Source organism: Rhipicephalus microplus, chromosome 1 (genome assembly GCF_043290135.1).
Source record: "Rhipicephalus microplus isolate Deutch F79 chromosome 1, USDA_Rmic, whole genome shotgun sequence".
NCBI classification, from domain to species: domain Eukaryota; kingdom Metazoa; phylum Arthropoda; class Arachnida; order Ixodida; family Ixodidae; genus Rhipicephalus; species Rhipicephalus microplus.
The window spans coordinates 273,305,309-273,320,381 of NC_134700.1; the positions used below are offsets into that span (position 1 = coordinate 273,305,309).

Consider the following 15,073-nt stretch of genomic DNA (forward strand, 5'->3'; position numbering starts at 1 on the left):
GCTAAACCGTAGTTGCTATCCTGGGAGCCTTCATGCAAAATACGATCGAGCACACTAATGATAGTCTAGCCAGTTGTACACTGTCAACCTCTGTGTGTACAAGTTTTCTGATATAAAATACAGCATTGAAACGAAAGCAAGGGGTTTTACATTCGGCGGCATTGGAATATTCAGTGTGCTCTGGAACATGTAGTGGGTGATCTCAGAATAGTCTTTCTGAAACAGTTTGTCGATGTAAATTTTTATCCTATAATATAGGCGAAATAGAATTGAAACCATGCGTTGTCATGCAACTAAGAGAAATTATTCACTTCTGATGGGGAAGCTCGATTTTTAGGCCTGTACTGGCACCCGTAGTTATCTTTTGTTGAAACGAAATCACGTTTACGTCACTAGCCTCACTTCGCTTTACTTCTCGTTTTTCTCCTTTTGCTCACTTACACAATCCACCGAGAAGCGTACAACTGAACTAGTTTATGCGACAGAGTCCGTGGCATTTTTGCAAACTGCGTCTTAGGTAGTGGCATTTGTTCTGTCGGCGTCGAAAGTGTAGAGACCCCTAAGTCTGAGAAAGGTCTAAATTATCTGGGAATATTATTATTATAATCGATGGAATCTGCGCAGCACATGTACGCTACCATTCTTTCATATAACACACTGGAAACCTAAATTTAAAGCCGCCTGCAGGCGTACTTAAATAGCGGGGGTATTCGGATTTTTCTCGCGTCTCGTGGCCTACGACTGGAAACAAGTGCCTCATTGACTCTCAACTTTTAGAATCGGCTCATCTGCAAGATGTATGTGCAGTGTTGCCAGATGATACCAACTAAGCAAGTGAATACTTATCAAAAGGTCCGAATGAAGCGGAAACATAAAGAAATTTTCCAAACTTTCAATATACTTTAAATGTGATTTTGTAAATGTCATTGAAGTACGCAGGATAGTCTAAAAATTAGCATATTTTTTTTGTATTGCGAAAATATGCGATCTCATGAACGAAGACTCACGACTACTTTCTCACATTTTTTCCCGGGCATTCTCCATTCAGTCGAATTAACGTTTGGCAGCCCGTAACTAACGTTACTTGTCGATTCCCCCAACGCATGTATGACTTCAACTCTCAATCGTACGCGTGCCTGCAGAGAGGAGGGTCAGGAGGGGCTCCCTCTCCCCTCTAGGCACCTTAATGGGTGAATGAGGGGGTGGAAAGTCTGCCCCATACATTTATTGACCTAGTAGGGTGGGAGGGGAGCACAGAGAAGCATTTTCTACCCCCCCCCCTTATGTAGAACCATAGACGTGCCTACAATCAAGGTAATCGAAAAACACGCCATTAGTGAACGCAAACGCGCATTGGTGAACGTGATTTTCACTGAAATAACTCTATTTGCTGTGACCATGCAAATAAGTCGAAAAACACACGACAAGCAACTGGAAAATTCTACGAGCGACTCGGCCAAATTTCGGCTGTTTTAGCACCAGAGACGTTCCGCGTTTTGCAAATGCAACTGTCGCCGCTAATACTAAACCCTACGTTTGTTGACGTGTTGTGCCAATATTTCGAAAGAGGCACTTTTATATTAAGTTATGAACGTTGCGGATGCTACGAGAAAAGCTCTCCTGTCCCGATGTATGCTGCAACGTAATGGTGTCTGTTACGAATTGTGTAGAAGACGAGGAGCGACGTTATCATCATCGGGAAATTAGGTGACTGTTCGGAATAAAGAATAGGAGGATGGGTGGGCTTCGCCAGGTTCACGGTGGCTCGTCCTTTTTTCTTCATTTTGGTGTCGAAACCCGGGATCGAAGCAGGGACCTTTAGATGCCTGGTTTAGAACCAGGGACCGCTGGAAAAGCAGGCGCGGTTGGATATAACGGATTTTTCCGCATGGACTGACCTGGACATGTACAAGTACTCTTGAATAACGTGTGCTTCGAATTTGGTGTGTGTTAGTGTTCTTCATCAACAACTGTTAATGCGGGGGCGCGGAGGATGTTAAATATTGTGTGAACTCGCTATCATCGTTAGGGGATTATACCAGCATACGGAATAAAGAAGAGGTCCACGGGTGGGCTTCGCCATGGGCACGGCGGCTCGTCCTTTCCTCAACAGCGTCACTGGCGAACCTTTCGTATACCTGCGTGTATTCATGAGCTACGCATCATTAGCGTTCCAACGCAGTTTTTTTTTTTTGAAGCTGTGGTGCAGATTGTGAGCTATGAACGAGCCTACAGTGTAAATAGAGGATAATTTTTGCAACGTACGCTTACATGTTCGCAACATTGACGAATTACCTGCAGTGCTTATCGCACTTTTGTTTTTGTTGTGCAGCTTACGAGGAGGAGAATGCGCCGACGGTGACCGGCGTGAAGCCGTACTACTCGGTGGGACACACGATCGACGTGAACTGCAGCGCTGTCATGACAACCGATGAGATTGAACTGGAGTGGTTCATCAACGACGATGAGGTGCGCAAAAATTTCTCGGCTTGAAGTTCTTTATTTCGCGAGGAGTCATCCTGGTACTAACATCCCTAAATTTATGTGTTAATCCCTAAATTTATGTTTTAACCCGCCCAAGGAGGGTTAAAACATTGCTGGAGCGGAAATCATTGCCTACGAGTGAAGCCGTACCTCTGGCAAGAAGGCGGCCGTGGCGACCATCTTACTAAGGGCATGATAAAGTGTCACCTTTCAGCGATGAAGAAAGGAGTGTTTCCCTCGCTATTTACTAAACTATTTACAAAGGTAATTGCTAACAGAGTAAAGAAAACATTAGAATTCAATCAACCAAACGAACAAGCAGGATTTCGAACAAGCTACTAAACAATCAACCACATTCATACTATCAATCAGGTAATAGAGAAATACTCAAAATATAACCAACCACTTTACATAGCCTTCATAGATTACGAGAAGGCGTTTGATTCAGTAGAAATATCAGCCGTCATGCAGACACTGCGGAATCAGGGCGTCGATGAAGTATATATAAACATCCTGGAAGAAATCTACAGGGGATCAACTGCTACCATAGTGCTTCATAAAGAAAGCAACAGAATACCAATCAAGAAGGGTGTACAACAGGGGGACACAATCTCCCCATTGCTATTTACCGCATGCTTACAGGAGGTTTTCAGAAGCCTAGAATGGGAAAAGTTAGGAATAAGAGTTATTGGAGAGTACCTTAGTAACCTGCGCTTCACCGATGACATTGCAATGCTGAGTAACTCAGGGGACGAATTGCAACTCATGATTACGGAGTTAGACAAGGAAAGCAGAAAGGAGGGTCTTAAAATGAATCTGCAGAGAACGAAAGTAATGTACAACAACCTCAGAAAAGAGCAACGCTTCGAGATAGGTAATAGTGCACTTCAAGTTGTAAAAAACTATGTTTACTTATGGCAGGTAATAACCACGGAGCCGAACCACGAGATTGAAGTAACTATAAGAATAAAAATGGGGTGGAGCACATTTGGCAAGCACTCTCATATTATGACAGGTAGATTACGACTATCCCTCAAGAGGAAGGTATATGGCAGCTGTATCTTGCCAGTACTTAGCTACGGAGCAGAAACTTGGAGACTTACAAAGAGGGTTCTACTTAAATTGAGGACGATGGAGCGAGCAATGGAAAGAAAAATGGTAGATGTAACCTTAAGAAACAAGAACAGAACAGAGTGGATTAGGGAACAAACGGGAGTTAAGTATATCATAGTTGAAATCAAGAAGCGGAAATGGGCATGGGATACAACATATTTGCACAGCTCAAGACTACGAGTAGTTACGTCGTAACTACAGAAAAGTCAAGGACAGAAAGCGCGTTGTCTCTTCTGTAGTTAATAGTAGTGCAAATATGTTGATACCTAATCACCAACTAGCACAAGCATCTGTCTTATCAACCATAGACAGGATAACCGCTGGTCATTAAGGGTAACTAACTGGATTCCCAGAGAAGGCAAGCGAGTTAGGGGGAGACAGAAGGTTAGGTGGGCAGATGAGATTAAGAAGTTTGTGGGTATAAATTGGCACCAGCAAGCACAGGACTGGGTTAACTGGAGGAACATGGGAGAGGCCTTTGTCTTGACGTAGTCAGAAGATGATGGTTATGATGATGATGATGATGATGATGATGATGATGATGATGATGATGATGATGTTTCTCTTGCACGCCGATTTTTTCGGGTCTCGTAGTGCTCCAAGTGCGTCTTCGTGTTACTAGTTTTCTTTAGTGAGCCTCTAATTAGAGGCAAAGTTTTTGGGAATTTCAGTTACCCATACTCGTTTCTGTGCGTTATTTTGTCGGGAAAAACTGTCTTTTAATATAGAACTAACGCAGAATTTACACTAACATATCAAAGCCACTTGATCTTTAAGTGGGCACCATCAGAAAAGAGCATGTTTCCGCCATCTTGGCAGGAGCAAAAGCTGGCTTCACGTCTGCTGGCAAAGCATTGCGGGAGCTTCCACTCCAACAATTTTTTTTAATCCTCTTTGGTGCCGCCTCCTCGGTGCGCACATGAAGGCTCTCTAATGCCTTGTGTGGCGGCGCGCCATTTAGGGGGTAATTTTGTAATCTCAGGAGAGTCAACCGGAGCAGTGACCTTGAGCGGTGACCGGAGAAGTGTCCACTAGCAACACCAACGTACACCCTGACGGTCGCTGGACAAGGCAATAGCATTAAAGCTTGCCGAGCAGGCTCCTAACAAATCTGGATAATAAGGCGAACAATTTTCACACTCGCCAAGCGCGTATAAGTTGAGTATCTCGGCCATTTATGAAACAAAAGGCTTTCCTTTGGGCAGCAAAAGTGCACCAATTTCTTAAAAATTATGACTCTCAGTAGACACATTGTCATGCCTTTTACACAAAATTTAAATAAGGGAACACATCACACACACCTGCATAAAAATTTCATCATTGTCATCACCATCATCATCAGCCTGACTATACGTCCACTGCAGGACAAAGGCCTCAGCCATGATCCGCCAGTACACTCAGTCATGTGCTTGCTGCTGCCATTTTGTACCCGCAAACTTAACAATCTCATTTGCCAACCTAACTTTCTGCCTCTCCCTACCCCCTTACCTTCTCTGGGAATCACGTCAGTTATCCTGAATTATCAGTAGTTATCCTGCCTACGGGCAGCATGACCGGCCCATGTCTATTCTTTTTTATTTCAACTATGATATCCTTAACCCCGGTTTGTTCCCTGATCCACTCTGCTTTCTTCTTGTCTCTTAAGGTTACACCTACCATTTTCCTTTCCTACTGCTATAATTCTTTTCATGTTTACGAGAACGAATTCATTCGTGAAGACATATGCTTTGAAATGTCTGCTCAATTCTGTATCAGCCCTCAAAGGAAAAAGAATGTTATGAGTAAAAGTAGAAGAAATTATAAACGAATGTTTCCCGCCCGTTTGTGGTACGGATTCTTGTACTTGAAGAAAGCTTCTTAGGTAAAAAAAATACAAAACATCTAGAACTGGGACGAACTTTTCGTTAACCATGAATCTTCATTTCTGAGAAACGCGCATGGAAGAAAGTTTAAGCGGAAAGACAGGGAGGTTAGCCAGTTCTTAGACTGGCTGGCTACCCTGTGCTGGAGAAAGGGGTGAGGGGAATGAAAGATGTTAAAAAGCAATGTTGCGAAGAGAGAGAAAAATTACAAAAAAAATACGTCAGAGGAAAGGCAACCTCAAAGAGTATAACACACTAAAGTCTGTCTCTGAGGCCAGTTGTCCGAAAAAAGCGCAGAAAAGCTTTCAAAGCCTTCTGGGCTGAGGATGGGCTCGGCCAATGACCCAGAATCCTTTGTTCCGACAAAGGCCGATCGTCTAGTCTGTCCAGAGCTGCAGTGAGTTCTTGTCTTTGCGCGTTGAAATGGGTGCAATCACACAGAAGGTGCGCGATGGTTTCTTCTCAACTTGCAGCATGGATTTTTTTAGTACCTTCGAGCTACTTCTGGTGCATGACAGCCTTCCCTTCCACAGCAATTAGTAATTCGCAGCGTTCAAAATGCGCTGTCTTGCAGCTTTCACTCATGCTTTGTCATTTTTTCTTGCTTTCATACCACCAGCACATGCCAAGCAGCTACCTGACGCGCTACCCGGTGAGCAGGCACTCCGAGACCGGCCTGCGCGAAACAGTGGTGCGGCTGCGCTTTGTTCTTCAGCCGCGCCACTACCACAACGACGAACTGCGGCTGCGCTGCACGGCCACCTTCTCCAAGCTGCTCACGCTTTCCTCCGAAGAGACGGTGCTCGTCGCCTCTCAGCAGACGCCAGGCTTTCACATAGCGGAGAGCCACTCGGGTATGATAAATGTTGTTCCGAGCTGTGAAGGATCTACGAGCCTAAAAAACATTGCGATCTGACATTAGCTTTCCCGCCCGAATTTCAGTGAACACTACGTCACCGTAGTGTTTTTACTTACTAAGTGCCTTTAAAAAGCAATGATGAGAGAACGTGATCACCTCGTGTTCGCGTAGTCTAAATGTCACGGATGCTTCCGCAAGGACGAAAGTTTGGCAACACCGTCTATGAGCTTCAAAATAAATCAAGGGCTGTTAATTCTGTTAGTTTCTTGATTGGAACAAATTGACTGAAAGGACCCTAACTCAATGAGGACGCTGCACCAACGTCCGTTTTGTTTTATTAACCCTGTAAAACCTGCTCAGCTTCTTGTGATATATTTGGAACGGCAGACAACCTTCACTGATGCATTGTCATGAATGTTTTCAAAAAAAATATCCCATAATCTTGCATGCGTTCATCCAAGGCAATTTGCAGGTCAAAGATATCTCTCTTGATCTTTTCACTTGAATGCGTTGCCCCCCCCCCCTCGTCCCTCTCCAAAAAAAAAAAAAGCTTTCTGCACCTTACTTGCTTTTTCATGGCCTCCGGGGCAGGCACTCTTTTGACCAAACGGCGGTGTTGCGTAAAAAAGTTATAATATTGTTACGAATAAATGTAACATCATAATCACATCATGATGGCGTCTTTATGACGTCAAAAATTTTGGTTACCTACAGATTCATGTTCACGCTATACAAGACGTCATAAGGACGTTATCTGCGACTGCGTGGCTCTGTCAATCAAGTTGATACTGACGCCACCGACCCCAACGGTTACTTCTAACGTACAATAAGGCATCTCAGACATTCGCCCTTAAAAGAGCACTGACATCAAATTTACTCATGTCAAGATTTTCGCACCAACGAGTAGCTATTGACCCCCTAGTATTGATTTGCAACCTAAAACGCATCTGAGTGACGATCGAATATCTGTAACTTTGACTAATATATACGCTATCGAACGTGATTCAAAATAGATCGAAAGCCCGCGAAATTGTAGGGCTGTCAGCACTACCTCGCAATCACGTCGAGGCCGCTGCACAGCTGATGCTGCTTTCACAATAAATTGGCAGAACCCACGTACAGTGGGAATCGACGATATGCGAAGCACGAATGAGAAATGTTGATATGTCACATTAAAATCTGCACAACGTTACAAGGTGGAGGTAAATGATGCCGTACATGTCTTTCGTGTCATGATTATCATGTTTGGATGTGTTGCTTAACTTCCTCATCTATTCACGTCACGTGATATTGAATTTAGTATATGTGGAGCTAGCAAAACGGCCGCGAGCACGCTATGAGCGTGGTATGTTGTCATGTTCTTACATGACGCACGTGTCAGGATTATCATGTTTGCAGCAGTCATATATTTCGTCATCCATTGACGTCACGTAACACCGAATTTGCTATATGTGGACCTAGCAAAACGGCCGCGAGCACATCATGAAGGGCCCAATTATACTCCATGTAGGGTTAACGTGCGCGCACGCTGGGCACAGCGGCGCTACGTTAGCAAAACGCGAGGATTCTATAGTCTGACGCCAGGTGCGACCAGCGTCCGTCGGCGCGGCCCGAAGGCAACCGGCGCAAAACGCGACATGCTGCATTTCGCGCTGATGGGTTACTCAGATAACACTACGTTTCCCTCTTTTCGTGACGGAGGGATGTCGGACGCGCTGAAACGCGCATCCGTCAAAGCAATGCAGCGCGGCGTGCGTCTGCGAATATATAGCAGGACCGGCGCCTAGCGTGGCAACGCCGGCATGACGCGACGAAATGAATGCCGGCGAGCACGTGCACCGCGTCACGTCGAAAAGTATTGGCGCCTTGACTGTGGCAAGTAGACATGTTGTTACATGACACGCATGTCATGATTATCATGTTTGGATGTGTCATTTACCAATGTCGCCTGTTCGCGTCGCGTAATACCGAGTTTGGTACGTGAAGCTTGTGAAACGGCCGCCAGCGCATCATGAGTGTGGCATGTATTCTTGTTACATGACACGCATCTCACGATTAACATGTTTGCACCAGGCACACACCTTCGTCATCTATTCACGTACTGTAATGTACTGTTTGGTATATGTGACGCTAGCGAAATGGCCGCGAGTGCATCATGAGCGTGGCATGTAGTCGTGTTGTTACATGAGACGCATGTCATGATTTTCATGTTAGGGTCTGTCTCTTGTGTTCGCCATGCAATCATGTCATGCCATACCAGTTTTGCAACATGCCATGTGAACAAAACAACCACAAGAGCTGCAGGACCATGAAGTGTGAATCATGAAATTCATGACATACATGTCATGATTTTCATGTTATGACTACTCAAATATGATCTTCATATAGTCATGTTATGCCATACCAAATTTTGTATTGATACCATCATTGAAAGGGCCAGGAGAGCTAAACGTCGTAGGCGGCTAGATAGATAGATAGATAGATAGATAGATAGATAGATAGATAGATAGATAGACAGACAGACAGACAGACAGACAGACAGACAGACAGACAGACAGACAGACAGACAGACAGACAGACAGACAGACAGACAGACAGATAGATAGATAGATAGATAGATAGATAGATAGATAGATAGATAGATAGATAGATAGATAGATAGATAGATAGATAGATAGATAGATAGATAGATAGATAGATAGATAGATAGATAGATAGATAGATAGATAGATAGATAGATAGATAGACAGACAGACAGACAGACAGACAGACAGACAGACAGACAGACAGACAGACAGACAGACAGACAGACAGACAGACAGACAGACAGACAGACAGATAGATAGATAGATAGATAGATAGATAGATAGATAGATAGATAGATAGATAGATAGATAGATAGATAGATAGATAGATAGATAGATAGATAGATAGATAGATAGATAGATAGATAGATAGATAGATAGACAGACAGACAGACAGACAGACAGACAGACAGACAGACAGACAGATAGACAGACAGATAGACAGACAGATAGATAGATAGATAGATAGATAGATAGATAGATAGATAGATAGATAGATAGATAGATAGATAGATAGATAGATAGATAGATAGATAGATAGATAGATAGATAGATAGATAGGTAGATAGATAGATAGATAGATAGATAGATAGATAGATAGATAGATAGATAGATAGATAGATAGATAGATAGATAGATAGATAGATAGATAGATAGATAGATAGATAGATAGATAGATAGATAGATAGATAGATAGATAGATAGATAGATAGATAGATAGATAGATAGATAGATAGATAGATTCGCTCAATGTCGCCATAGTTCGCTAGAAATGCTTCGCATTTATCATGATAACGTCACGCACACTGACATTTTGTCTATTAGGGGCGCACGTGCAGTCAGTCAAGATGTCTCTGATGATGTAGACTAAAGCCCGTCCATGCGTTTTTCGCCGGCTAGGTTAAGTAGCGCCAACTCGTTCTTCCCATCTCCCTTTAGCGCCGGCCTCGAGAAGGGGCCTCGTACTTCCAGTGAGACCCGACTCCTTCGCCAACGCAGGATTTACCCTGTAGCCGCTCGGCGCAAAGTGAAGCGAGCAAACGCGGCAGTTCTTCTTAAGCGTCCACTCCCTCTATTCATCGGCGCGTACGAATTCAACCCACTGGCTGCGTTGAGGTTCGTGGCTTGAAAAGGCATGAAACCACGCAATTTCCACTTTTTCTGCGCCTCGATGCGCAGGTTCTCGCTGCGCAGTGGTTCCCCAGCTTTCTAGCACGTGTCACTCTGAATGATCGTACTCAGGTTGTGGAGCACATGTCAAATCTGTCGACGCCACACGATGAATCGCACGCACGCTTTAACACAGTAAGGAGAGCCATTAGTGAGGGCATGGCCGGGAGTCAGCTTCAAGCACACCCAGATTGTCGACGTCATTTTTACTAGCATATCGTCACTCAGGATGGTATTTGTGGAATGTATCACACCGAACACGTAGCAATAATGTCGATGTCGCAGGGCAGTCTATTTTTCGTTTTTTTTTTCTTAGCTTTCCTACGCTGTTTGACATCGCATTAAAATAACTTCCACGCGACGGATGCCATTCGAATTTGACCAATAAGACCTATGCATACCAAGCGATTGAATGATGGGCACATCTCGATCTTGAAATTTGATGTCAGTGCTCCTTTAATATAAGGCATAACAAGTGACCCATTTCTGGTGCTTCAAAAGAAGAAAAAGTTAATAGAAAGTAAAATACGTATTAGGGGCGACAGCAGTGGAAAAAAAAACAGAAAGTAAACTGCATATGATGAGCAACAACAACAGTGGCAAAGCCAAGCAAGCACACTCCCTTTGAACGACCATCCAACCATCAAGTCTATTCGACTCAGACACAGACAACTTGGAGTAGCTAAGGCATTGTTCTGTTTATTGTGAAGAATCCCACTTTATTTCCAGCTATAAGAGCAGGATTCAGAATCAATCCAATTATTTAATTAGTATCAGGTAAATGGTAATAAACCCGACATTTCGAAGCAACTCCGTAGTTCTCTGTATGATGCATTTCATACAAGGGAACCTGTGCTTTGGGATAATATTGTTACGGGGAAGATTTATTCACTGACAGCAGGTCTCGCTAACGGCTTAAAGAGCGCACAGTCATGCAGGCCAACGGGGGAAGCTCGAGAGACCAACCCACAACAACCACGTTGTCGTCATCTTTTTTTCGGGTGCCATTTCAGCTGTGCCGAAATGAGAGTTCTAAACACGTATCATCACCCCGGCTGGTAAAGCACCGTCTCGGTGCCTGTTAAATGGGCGAGTCCGCGTTGTAAGTGGATGGACGCATGAACGGACGGACGGACGGACGGACGGACGGACGGACGGACAGACAGACAGACAGACAGACAGACAGACAGACAGACAGACAGACAGACAGACAGATGGAAGCACGGATGGACGCATAGACGTGGGCGTGGCCGGGGACATGGACGCACGCATGAACATACATACAGATGCACGGACGGACGGGTGGATGGATGCATGGATGCACGGATGAACGCACGGACTGACACACGGACGGACGGAAGCATGGACGGACCGATGGTCGCTTCGCCCCGCTCATCATCATTCACTCCGTTGATATGCTGTGATTTTTAAGTACTAACTTGGGTAATTCCCCCTCTTCATTTTAGTGAAATTGGCTTGAGCCAGTCATAACTCCTAGGGATGCCTACCAGTTCCATTTTCTTTTTAGGTATTTTCATATATAGGGGGCAAAAAAGGCACACACACACACACAAACACAAACAGACACACACACGCACACGTGCATCAGCTAGCTTCTGCCATACTTGTAGGACCGTTAGTTTTACCCTGTAAAGCGTGCTCTGTTGCAGTAAAACTAAAAAGGCGGCGAAAACAAACTCATCGAGCCAGTGGCGCTGATGTGTGTAGAAAAAAGATCACCGCTAAAGATCGTGCAGAACGTTCACAAGGAATTACTTATACCCTCTATCCTACAAAAATAAGTACTCCTACAAGGATTCTGAACATGGTTGAAATATATCCAGTATTAATATACAATATCAACTACCAGAGCAAAAAGCTGCATGCTTCCGACCCCCCACACCTCATCTTCCAGCAAACTTCTTTCAACGTATTCGGTGTTCCTACCAGGGATTAATGTTAGTTCGTTTTATGGATTTGGAAATAAATCGTTGAGCAAAATTGCCTATACCAACAATAGTTTTATCAATGCGCTTGTCCAACTGGACGAGCACGGCTGAAATGTCATCATGGGCAAGTTACTTCTATTGCTTTTATTTGCTTGAGTTGCCTTATATCTGTAAGTTCATTTTGGGGTCATTACTCATTCCTTTACGCATAGCTTTTTTTTAGCCGTTGACGAATTACCTTTCCAAACAACGTATTTGTTCCGCTATGCAGGCAGAACGGCACCTGGTTGCGGGACGCTCTTCTGGACAGCTCTGGAGGCAGTGTTCGTCTTCTTCCTTCTCCGCTAACGCATTCGAAGGCCGTGACGTCACACTGACAAGCACACTGTTGGACAGGGGAGAATGAAGCGATGGTTGGCGTGTTGCGTAGCATTGTTGTTGCTCAGGCTTGGCGACAATCGCGGATCCCAAAATCAGCGTGGGAGGCGGTGGAAGACACGACAGCTGTGCGTGTGTGGTCGTGCTTAAAAACTGCTGTGCTGGGAAGAACGCTGTGTGTGTGTCTACGCTTCCGGTGGTGATTCGTTTTTCTTCTTGTTGTTATTGTTACTGTCCTATGTTAACAGTGTTGGCAAGCAATTGCTGTCCTCCTACTTCGACACAACGTGTTTTGTAGGCATTTTTGTGAGCGCCGCGATGTTGTAACTGCATAGTTGTGCATTCTAGAGAGTGTGCCAGAGAAAGGATACTCCTGACATCCAATCATCGACAGCGGAAGGACTGGACAAGGCGTGATTCTGGTGTTTTGAGTGTACTCCCAGTCGCCACGCGCATTCACTTAGGTAAGTAATGACGGCGAGATGACTGTATTGCATTTTTCATAACCTTTGGGCAAAAGCAGCGTGCTCCTTGACTTACGAGCGACACGTCGACTGGTGTAACGTTAACAGTGAGTTTTCACTAGTATTTGCCACTTTTGTTAATGAGGGGAGAAGAATTTGACGTGGTGCAGGCGGCCTGGTATGTAATGACCAATTAGGATGTGTCGTTAAGATGTACGAATAATACTGGTGAAACACGGTAACTTTGCAACGCGATCGGGACTGATACGCTTCTAATTTCTTTAACCTGATTGTATTCTTTCAACAAGTTGCAGAATGCAACCAATCGCTAATAAGAAATTTCATCCAGATTGGACTTAATCGCGATAAGTAGAGCTCCATTTGACACGGATATAAGCTAATAGGAAGGTTTCCAACGACCAACTCTTTCTCTTTAATACAGTAATGAGGTTGAAGCCACAGTAGGAGTTTTTTTTTTGTCCATAGTAATCTGTCAGCTACGGAGCACCAGCAGATGTATTACACTATTTTCTAATAATATTTGCTGAAATTCCAGCTACACAATATTGAATTTGTAAAGGGTCCAGTAAGAAGTTGTATGGACTTATTGGCACTTTCAATTAGGGGCAGAAATTGTGCTATGAAAGGAAATGAACGTGGACGGAAATATTACGTGCAAATGACAAGAGACCAACCCACAACACCCTCATTACGTTCGCATATGCCGTCCAACGTGAAAGAGATCCAAAAGTATGATCCGAAATAAATCAATTATTGAAATTACAAATAAGGTCTTCAGAATACGTGTCAATTTATTTTGTTCTCTAATACAATACAGCTTGTCCCGCCGCGGTGGTCTAGTGGCTAAGGTACCCGCCGGTCGCGGGATCAATTCCTGGCTGCGGCGGCTGCATTTCTGATGGAGGCGGAAATGTTGTAGGCCCGTGTGCTCAGATTTGGGTGCACGTTAAAGAACCCCAGGGGGGTCAAAATTTTCGGAGCCCTCCACTACGGCGTCTCTCATAATCATATAGTGGTTTTGGTACGTTAAATCCAACATATCAATCAATACAATACAGCTTCATGATTCTGACTGTATTGATATGGATCTCTACAGAAATTCAAGTAGTCCATTGATACCTTAAAACATAGAAGGCTATTTTACCGTAGACATATGGGCGGTGCCATCTTGGGCTGTTAAGCGAACGTTTTCTTATTTTTCTATATAGCGACCTTAATTGAAAATGTCGTGAAACATCGTGTGCACTAATTTAACCGTTTTCTTTCGTATGCGTCTACCGTAAGACTGTTCGTCTAGTTGTTAAAGATAGAAAACAAAGTTTAACAGCCCAGTATGGCGGCCCTAAAACCCACCCGTAAAATAGTCCATAGATTGTGTAAAAACGTCGTGCTAAATGTGTAAAGAGATAGGATGTCATACTCGAGCGTTTCAGCAAGAGTTTTGTAAGAATTTTTGCAGATAAGTTTTTTGTTTGCCCTGTAGTCACGGATACTTCATTACCGTCACTCTCAATACGTATAAAGTGTTTAAGATAAAATGCTTGCCTAACTACAATTTCATCCTGTTTTTAACAGAACACCTAGTGAGTTTCTAACAAAGGTACCATGGTTCTCTGGTATTTTACTGAGAAGTATCATTTTTTTCTCTACTCTTACTAAAGAAACTCTCTTACACGGAGTCATGAAAGCAAAGGGAAATATAAGCACGTCCGATGCCATTCAAACTCGATCCCCACTGGTTGCTTTTCCATTAACACCTTACCTCTATAATTGCCTTCCCCCTCCTTCTCAACCGTTTTCCAGGGACAAAAGGCAAAGGAAGTGTCGCAGCAATACAAGAACGTGGACCGCTAATCCAGCTGCCTGAACAGACCAAAGGCAGCGATGACACAATAAAAGTGCCTCTACTATGCAACCTTCTGTCATCTGTACTTCTCCCTAAAAACAGTTGCCCGCTTTAGCGATTTATTTAGAGCGCGGCTCTTCAGCGTCCACTCCCGCATAGAGTGGTGTCGCCGTTGCTTGCTGATGATTAAAATGATAGAGAATATTTATGCATAGAACCTATGTACAGGGAAGATGTCGTGTGGTCCTCAAGCCCCGTACAAGGCATCGGCGTAACCGGTAGTGCGAACAAGGGCGAAAGAAAGTGAACGCGGAGTCCGTCGGTATCACGAGCCAAAGGCCT

General features: G+C 44.1%; 1 protein-coding gene across 1 annotated transcript in view; it reads left to right on the forward strand.

The window, feature by feature from the left end:
• LOC119188185 (uncharacterized) overlaps window positions 1-12,723 on the forward strand; it is a 195,993-nt gene extending 183,270 nt beyond the window's left edge. The window contains exons 6-8 of the mRNA XM_037436108.2: window positions 2,333-2,469; window positions 6,079-6,313; window positions 12,294-12,723. Of these exons, the coding sequence (XP_037292005.1) occupies window positions 2,333-2,469; window positions 6,079-6,313; window positions 12,294-12,370 (449 nt within the window). The 3' untranslated portion in view covers window positions 12,371-12,723. The remainder of the gene's footprint in view (window positions 1-2,332; window positions 2,470-6,078; window positions 6,314-12,293) is intronic.
• Window positions 12,724-15,073: the final 2,350 nt, after the last annotated feature.